The 8,812-nt window shown below is 49.3% G+C and overlaps 4 protein-coding genes across 4 annotated transcripts; 1 reads left to right on the top strand and 3 right to left on the bottom strand.

The window, feature by feature from the left end:
* Positions 1 to 30: 30 nt before the first annotated feature.
* DI09_160p40 (bromodomain and WD repeat-containing protein 3) lies at positions 31 to 2,178 on the top strand (the record flags this gene model as incomplete). The annotated part of the gene is made up of 2 exons (XM_013383515.1): positions 31 to 642; positions 745 to 2,178. The coding sequence occupies 2 exons, from the start codon at positions 31 to 33 to the stop codon at positions 2,176 to 2,178; spliced, it is 2,046 nt and encodes a 681-aa protein (XP_013238969.1).
* Positions 2,179 to 2,202: 24 nt separating this feature from the next.
* DI09_160p30 (uncharacterized protein) lies at positions 2,203 to 3,116 on the bottom strand (the record flags this gene model as incomplete). Its single annotated transcript, XM_013383514.1, has 3 exons — positions 2,203 to 2,812; positions 2,867 to 2,974; positions 3,016 to 3,116. The coding sequence occupies 3 exons, from the start codon at positions 3,114 to 3,116 to the stop codon at positions 2,203 to 2,205; spliced, it is 819 nt and encodes a 272-aa protein (XP_013238968.1).
* Positions 3,117 to 3,269: 153 nt separating this feature from the next.
* DI09_160p20 (uncharacterized protein) lies at positions 3,270 to 4,115 on the bottom strand (the record flags this gene model as incomplete). Its single annotated transcript, XM_013383513.1, has 2 exons — positions 3,270 to 3,563; positions 3,648 to 4,115. 2 exons carry the CDS (start codon positions 4,113 to 4,115, stop codon positions 3,270 to 3,272), a joined length of 762 nt encoding a protein of 253 aa, XP_013238967.1.
* Positions 4,116 to 4,243: 128 nt separating this feature from the next.
* On the bottom strand, positions 4,244 to 8,770 carry DI09_160p10 (putative ubiquitin-protein ligase Tom1; the record flags this gene model as incomplete). Its single annotated transcript, XM_013383512.1, has 1 exon — positions 4,244 to 8,770. The coding sequence occupies one exon, from the start codon at positions 8,768 to 8,770 to the stop codon at positions 4,244 to 4,246; it is 4,527 nt and encodes a 1,508-aa protein (XP_013238966.1).
* Between the last annotated feature and the right edge of the window lie 42 nt (positions 8,771 to 8,812).

The following is an 8,812-nucleotide window of genomic DNA, read 5'->3' as shown; positions in this document are numbered from 1 at the left end:
TCGGCCTCAGACATTACAAACATCAACTGGATGTTGGATCAAGATCAAGTTACCAGGGAAATATCGGAAGTGTTGCTTATTTCCAAAATCGAGCTGGAACAAGCCGCGATGCAAACTTCGTATGCCCTGTATTCCCCGTTGACTTTGAACAAAAAGCGTAGACAGAAAAAAAAGGATACCGTTTTTTATGGGTCTGACGACGAATCTGAAAGAATCCAACGGCAGGAGTATATTGAATGGATAACCCATGTCGATTCATCTGACGAGCTATTTGAAGAATTTCAAGAGCCGGGCACATCTTCATCGGAGCCCTCGGATCATGAGGACATTTCATTGCCTCATACGCCAAACCAGCAGGCTGGAAGGGGGGAACGCAGACATTCCAGCAGACTATCATATGCATCGACAGAAGATGAGGTTGATGCTTCTTTGGTAAGAGTCGCCACAAGACGCTCCCGGATTCTTCCCATCGATATGGATGATAGCGATGAGCAAGACCAAGCCTCCTCTGTTTTCGGCTCAGATAATGAGATCGATTCCCCCCATCGCCCCAGGCCACTTTCGTCGCCCAACAAGCGAAAAAAAGCTACAAAAAAGATCCGGTCCAAAAATGTGGGCGAAATTGAAGAGGAGGAGGAGGAGGTTTCTTCAGTCACCTCGATGGACTATCTGCCATATTTCTCTTACGACTACAAAACGTCTATTCCTTACGTTTTTCAGGTGCTCCAATTCTTTAATCTTTAGATTGGCGACACCGTTGCATATTTTCCTCAGGGCCACGAGCTATTTATTCGCACTGCGAAGTCGAGTCCTGCATATGCTGATTTGGTGCATCAATTTGAGCCTTTGCTTCCTTATGTTGGAAACTCGTTTTCTTCCGTGGTTGCTTTGAAAATAGAGTCCATTCAATGCTACACGAACATCGTCCATTGGGTTCAATTGGATTGCGTCGTTTTGAACGACGAAAATGCGTCACTGGTTGGACAGTCCATTTACGTCCAATATTTTGACTTGAATGTGCCAGACTTTATTATTCTTTGGGAAAGCTACGAGTCTTCAATAGAATCGTATGGCTCCACGCATGTCAATGACGAGATCAAGGTGGTTTTTTCGGAAACCGAAATCCATCCCGCTACCGTGGCTTCGATCTCCTATTCTGCCGATCCAAGATGGCCATTTTCGCCGTGGCAGGCGTACTCTATTGTTTGGAAAGATGCAAATGGTGCTGATGCCAATGGCTTTGAGGCCCAGGAGCAGCCGCTTCTTGATAGGTGCAGCATATGGGAAAGTCTTGATGCAGAAAGAAAGTGCACTGATGAGCTTTCCGCTACGGATAGGAAGCGGCTTTGTGAGTTCTTTGAATCCTTGAAATCGTCCAGCTTTGCCAAACCCTTTTTAACCCTTGTATCGCTTGACATGTTCCCTTCATACTCGTCGATCGTTCCATACCCGATGTCGTTGAATTTAATAATCGACAGGCTTGATGGCAACTTTTATCGCAGGATCGAAGCCCTCAAATGGGATTGCAATTTAATATTGTCGAATGCCATGCTTTTCAACGAAGACTCTTCTGACATCATAAAAAAGGCCTCAATTTTGCACGAAAAGCTGATCGCCTTTATAGATGAACATGTAAAGCCGACAAAGAAAATCTCGGATCGCGCATTGGAGGCCAGATTTGCGCGATACAGATTCAAAGAGCAGACACTTACTTTCGGCTCAAATCTTGTGGCGACGTCAAAATTGACGTCGCCAAGACGCTCGGATAGGCTGACGAAGCCTGATGTCGTGCAGTGTGTCTCTAAAAGACCCCTTCACAGCTCGGCCAACAGCAGCTCTGCAAAGCCAGATCAAGACAAGTTTGTCATTGTCCCTAGAAGATCGATAAGGATTTTTTCCCTGGGCACTGCCGATGTGGGGGCCGGAAAACCCTTGGGCGACGAGCCCAACAACAATAGACTTTCAAGCTCCAAAGACTTGCCCTTTTCGTCTGCACCGCCGCCCCCCGGAAAGAAATTCTCTGCAAGCCAAGAGAGGGACTTTAGAAGGACATCCTCGCGGCTTTCCGAGAGCCTTTCGAAATCCAGAATTGGTGTTGAAGATTTTTCAATCAACTCTTCCGATGTGGAGGAGCGAGCCTTTAGACCAAGACAAAGGACCTCCAGAAAAGCGATCTGAATATTTACTTTTTATTGGTGTAAATCATCCATGACTCGGGTCCATCATCTGATGAATTTGGGCTTCGTTTTGATTTTCTAAATAATAAATGATAGTCCTAATCGTTAATTTCACGCATGTTACGGGGTGTTCAGACAAGGAAAGCTGTATATGGGTCGGGTCAAGGTGTGCCTCAAACAGAAGCGGGGTCAGCGCCTTGATGGCAGGAGATCCAGGTGTCGTGATGGACCTCCATTTTATCGAATTCGAGGTCGGCAAAAGCGTCATTCGCCGATACTTGATGCCACCGCTTTTCGAGTCCATTGTGGAGTTTTTTTTTCTCAAAAACTCTATGAACACGCGCCCAGTCCAAGGAGCAACGCAGGGCGAATATCCGATCTTTATGTGTGGAAGCGGGTTATCGAGCCACCAAATGTACTCTTGACCGCCCGGCACGGCCAGTGGATGTAAAAGCATACGGTCGTGATGGCATAGCTTGATTCGCAAAGCGAAAGCCTGAAAAGGAAAGGAAGTGCAAATGCTTACATCTTTCTGTAGTCCGGAAAGCGCTTTTTCGATGCCTCTTATTTTTGATTCGATGAGAGACTTGGACTTTTTCAGTGATTTCAACGAAAGCTCCACTTCTTCAACACTGCTGCCATGCAATTGAGGGGAGTTTCTTGCTCTGTTGTGATTGGAGATGCCCTACCTTTTATGATGGCCCTGCCGCATTTCATCAAGACCATGAGAATTTGCTATCGAGTTCTTTAAAAAATCAAAATTAGCCTGCTGCATGTCGAGCTCAGCCTCAAGATCCCTTTTTTCGGTTGACCTGCGGAAAAAATGCTACAACTGTACCTTGACTGCATGATGGACTCGCAGCCAGAAAGCTTGATTTTAGAGGAATATCCCTCCTCCAGTACCGTATCAACATGTCGCCTATGGGAAACTATTGGCATGAATTGTCGAACCTCAACTCATTTGCGAGCAGAGACACCGTCATCAAAATGTGGAAAATGTTGATCTTGTCTGAAATGGAAAAATAGCAAAAAAGGGCCATGCAATTCTGGTGCGTAAACTGGCCCGGAATCGAGACAAACTGGCTGAACTCTTCATGCGTAAACTAAAATCATTAGCTGCGGGAAAGACACCTGTTTTTGAAAGAGCGAAAAAAGGACAATGGCCCAATAGTCGGAAACCTTGTACTCCTCGGCAAAGTATTCTAAAAGAATACTTCCCAGGCTAAGATCCTCAAAATCACGTGACTTTCCCGGATCATGATCTTCCTCTTCTTCGTCGGAATCTTGTTGCTCGTCCTCTTCTTCCTGATAAATCTCATCCTCCGTGTCAAGGTCCGAGTCAACGGCGACACTTGGACGTGACCTTGGACAAGCCATCCTTTTTCTCTTGTGTGAAAACGATGAGCGAGCTGACGATGTTTTGGATCTAAGAAAGGGCTGCACCTTCAGTGATCAGTACTTCAAGGTTACCTTATAGTCATAGCTTTCAAATGGAAAGCTGAGAGGCTCCACCACGGTGGCGTCAAAATGGCTGTCAACTGTCGTGCTAAAGGCCGCGGAGGAGTTGTATTCCCGCACAATCAAGCTCACCATTGAAATGAGCATGGTCTCCACGATCGTCGGAATTGCGTGGCCAGGAAGCATGTTCACAAAAGAGTCGACCATTGCTGTAAAGGAAAAGTTTGTGCATCCAAAATATTCTGCAAAGGACAGGAAAAAACTGAACAGCTCCAACAGCTGGCTGTGACTTGCAGGACTGGCATTTGGGATCGAAAATTCCTCAGAGCCCTTAACAAGCTCTGAATGGATGGCCTCATCACTGGTTGAGCGGAAACCAGATGGCGAATGAGGCCCTGTCGGCGAAATGCCATGCGCCAATGGGTTCGTTACATTCATCGATGGCTTTCCCAGATACGAGGTGATCTCGATTTGGACCATCCGCGATGTGGCCAATTGGAGAATTGTTTAATAAAGTTTAGGGTTGGAATTGGTACTGGGACTGAGATTGAGACTGGGAAATTATTTTTCAACCCATACGAGCCCGCCAATTTATTAACCAACGTTGGTTACACAAGGCCAAAGCCGGTGGTGCCTTCACGAATGGCGACCAGTAAAGCACGCCGCAGCTGTTCATAGGACTCATACTCGGGGATATCTAGTTGGTTGAAGCAAGTATGCGCTTGTGGCAGACGGTGAGCGCCGCCCGTGTCCCGGTGTATGGAAAACCTTTGCAACGCGCCATTTGAGCCGAGTAGGCGTGAAAACCCGCCCAAAGGAACTCGCATCGAGCCTGTGACGAATTGTAGCAACTGAGAGCGCTCTTCGTATGACATGGAACGCACTGCTCTCCAAAACCACACTACCTGTGGCGACGTGGCCGTATAGCCGGTGCCGTATTCCGTATTCCGCTTCCAATCGTCAATGTCGTCAATCAGCGCAAGCCCCGAAATAAAAAGCTCAAGCTCCTTTTCCGTAAATATGGCAAGGATTTCTTGAGAAAGCACTCCAAAGAGCCCCCTCCGTATGGCATCGAATTGTGCCTCTAACGCTCCACGTAGCCGTACGTCGACCGTCAGCGAAACATATTCCTCGATGCGGTCTGCGGTAACAGGGATTGTCGAGCCGTTCGGAATAAGATCAACCATTCGTGGCCGCCCAAAATCGTCTAGCTCCGTGACCATGAAAAGCGAAAGCTCTTCCAGCTGCTCTGGATCTGCCTGCGAAAGCATCCACGCTAATGAGCGATAATAGGACGCATCCACAGCCTCCAGATCGCTCAGCTCCAACGGGATGTCCAATAGGATTTTGTAAAAGGCACACGCAAAGTGACAAGCAAGCAATTGGCTTTCCACCACGGCCTTGCCAATGATGCGCCCTACAAACTCAAAGTAGTCCAAGTGTTCCGGATTCACTGCAGACAGGCGGTTCGGATAAAAGACTGCGCCAGAGCCGCCTTGACCACCGCCCACAGGTAGGAAAAGTGCATACCCAGCATTGAGCATCTGCTGTGCAAGCAATGAAAACCATTCACGCGTAAGGCCACCAGCATCGACTCCTTCTTCGCCGTCAAAAGCAATAGAAAGCGGGCGTTCGGCCAACGCCGTGGCGGGAAGCGTCATGATTTCACGGAAAGAGTCTTCAAAGAGGCGGTCACGGCGAATGCGCAGTGCCAATGGAGCAGGTCGAGGCTCGCTTCGTCGCAAAGCGCGGGCAAGCCATGTGCGCTTGATTTCGAAATCAAGCACACGGCGGCCAATGGCGGCCGGTTGCTCGCCCAGGATTCGGAACGGACCGAATGCTCCGAGTAATAAGGAGGGTCTCTCGCGGATTTTTGCATTGATCGCATCGCGGTGGCGAGTGGCAAATTCCACCAATCGTTGTGACGGTGCAAATGAAGGATGTTTGTTGGAGTCCGGAGCCGGCGTCTCTGTTACATTTGGCGAGGAAAGGGACACGTTATCTTGTGCAAGTGCCTGCCCATCAAGGGATGCCAAAAGAAAAAGCGCTTGCAGTAGCAACGACATTACACATGCAAACTTTCCACCTGTGATGGCTAATTCTTCGACCTTCCCTTGCAGCTGACTATTAAAAAGCGCGATAAGAGAATCCAGTGTGGTTCCAAAACCTTCATATGAATACTCGGGCCCTCTGAACAGGCTAAGTGCCCGCGCACTTCGTAGCAGCATTTCAAAGGTTGCTGCAGCCGAAGGGTGTGCATCAAGGTTTTTGGAGCTTGTCTCCACGAGGGCATCTATCCGCTCGCGGGTCGAGCGCACCACCATATCGAATATCAAGCGTCTTTGTTTGATGGAATCTTCGGCATCGCAAATGCCTTTTAAAAGCAGGAGAAATGCATGAAAGAGGCGCTCGGAGCACATATGCTCTGCATCATGTAGAAGAAAGCGACGCACAAACTCACCCGTAGTGTGGGGGGAGAGCCCGCGTAAAAATTGCCGCCGCAGCAAGGCAAGTCCCTTTACCAGGCAGCGCTCATTTTGCTGAGGTGCCAACACAATGCGTCTAGCGACGGCCTCGCCCATGCGCGTAGTTTCAAATTCTGAGGAAAGCGAAAACGCGGGTTGACGTAACAGCCAGTCCAATATTCGTAGCAAAAGAAATTCTTCACCGCTTTCGCGAGGGCGCCGTTCAAAGCGGTCAAGCAGCGCAGCCATCAGTAAAGGCAATCCATTTTTGCGTAACACAACACCAAGGAAGGCGCGTAGTCGCCGGGGAAGTCCGCCCTTTCCAGAAAGGCCCGCACCTACTGCTCTCTCAACTACAGCTAATGAAATGGCTTCGCTTTGATCGGAATCGGATACAGCGTGAAAATTGGAAGAGTTTGCTTCGGTGTCTAGTTTAGCGTCTCCCTCTGTTTGGGTCTCTTTTGCAGTCTTTTCTTCGGCCTCCGCATTTGTCTCAAAAGGCAGTTGGAGAAAAAGTGCTGCAGGCCTGCGAACACGCCGCCCTTCGCGTGCCAGTCTGTTGGTAAAGAATAGTGGCGCCGGATCCACTGTAAAGTCTTCACTACCTGCTGACCTTCTCTGGAGATGGTCTATATGAAGCTCATCGTCCAGCTCATTATCATCCGTGTCATCATCAAGCTCAGCGTCGCTCTCAAGATCTTGAGCGTGACGGCGTCGGTGGCTTTCTGGCGCCAGGGTCATTCCTGCTGCAGCGAAAAGGCTACCCAAGGCTTCGGTCAATGACGGCGGCATGGCTTGTGAGGTGGTGGGGTATGTAGTGGCGGTTCCTGAAGCTGTCCACGTTCGAAGATGCTCTTCGCGCTCTTGCGCTTCCATCTCCAAAATGAGACTACGAAGGGCAGACGAGCAGATCTGCTCCATAAATTCGGGCGACAGCGCTAGGCGCAACGGCCCTGGGTTATTCTGGCGTCGTTCATAAAAATAAGATGAAAAAATCTCGCGCTGCATTTCTTCAGGCAACGCCTCCAGGACCTGGGTATCTAATTGTGGCGGCGTTACATAAAGTATCGGCCACTGGGCAGAAGGATCTGCGCCATTACCTGACTCCACATCAACAGGTTCTTCGATAGTAGACGCGCTGTGGTTCTCCTCTTCCATGGACTCGTCAGTATCGCCAGCGGGCATTTGAGAAGCGTCTCCAGACGCGTCAGAATCAACAGAAATCCAGCCACTATCGTTCTCAATTTCACCTCCATCATACGCAGAGGCCTGTACCGGAACATGGGTTTCAACCTCAACAATCGGTGGCTCCGGAAGTGGTGGTTGTTGCTCAGTAACAACTTGCTCCACATAAAGCTTTGAAAATGCCGCAAAAATAGCTCTCGAACTCCCGAGAAGAATAGACCATGGTCCTGTCCATTGTGGCACCCTTTCATTGAACGGTCCTCGCCTAAGGAGCTTTCCAGTGTGTGGTTGAAGAAGGTCATGAGGAGCATCTAGCAAAACTCCGAGCTGGCGTGCGCGCGCGACAGTCGAACATGGCCGGAGCATGGCAATACTTCTCAATACGACAGACGAAGAAATCGAGGCATCGGAGCTGGAAGAAACAGACAGGTTGGGACCAGGTGGTACCTGGTCTTCAATCTGGATCGGACGTGCCCCAAGAGTCCACGAAATGGGGCCTGGATCCGCCTCAGAGGGCATTTGTCGCTCAATCGAAATCGGTAGCAACTCAAAGACTGCCGATGCTCCCATTGCCATCTTCTTTTTTTTCGTCCGTTTTTCCTTTCCAGGTAGCAGGTGCATTGCAGAGGCATCACGTAAGGCAGCAAGCAGCAAAAATGACGACGACGCGATGACCTTTTGGCCTGCCTCTCCTGTAGCAGGCAAATCGGTCGATGCGAGTGGGGCTGATGGCCCCCCGGAAATCGTACCACCGGACTGTGCCCCGCCATCCATCATCAACAGCCGAACCATTTCGGCGGCGGCGCGACCTATAATGCCATCGCCTTCGATCATTTGAAACCCGGGGGAAACATTACGCCCTGAGCGAACATAATCGCTATGGGCAATGTCACGCACAGTATAAGTCGGGGCTTCAGCAAGATCATCATCCGAGTGGACCAACTCTTCATGGCCTGGATAGAGATGTAAATGACTGGGGTGGTGGTCTTCATCATCAAAAGCCGAAAAAAGAAGATTGCTCATTGAAGATCTGATGATAATATCTTCTCCAGGTGGAAAAATCTGGTCAAAGGGGGATCGTCTCCCATCTCTGTTACTTTCAGGCGAAGATAAACCAGAATTTTCGCTCTCAGATCCATTATAAGGCTCCTGGCGACGGTGCCGTTGATAGGAAGCGATGGCCCCATCAACCTCACCATCGTCATCTTCGTCGCCTGCAAATTCCTCGTCATCGCCCTCTGCGTCGTCTTGATCATCGTGGTCATAATCATCTTCGTCAAAATCACCCTCATCATCAGAGTCAAAGGACATCACATGAGTAGCAGGCTCCCTAGAGGTGGGGCGCATTAGTGAGTTGTTTGTTTCAATCTCCGCCTCTTCTTCTTCCTCCATGGAAGAAGATGATGATGATGATGAAGAAGACGAGAGTGATGATTCATCACCTTCCTCCTCATCGTCGTTAATGACCATCATTTCATCATCCATTTGATTGTCGAGAAAGTCCATCATTGACGAATCACCGTCATC

Source organism: Mitosporidium daphniae, assembly GCF_000760515.2.
Source record: "Mitosporidium daphniae strain UGP3 chromosome Unknown contig-160, whole genome shotgun sequence".
Classification (NCBI taxonomy): domain Eukaryota; kingdom Fungi; phylum Microsporidia; genus Mitosporidium; species Mitosporidium daphniae.
Note: the sequence above shows the minus strand (reverse complement) of the source record. Positions and strands in the feature narration are given on the sequence as shown.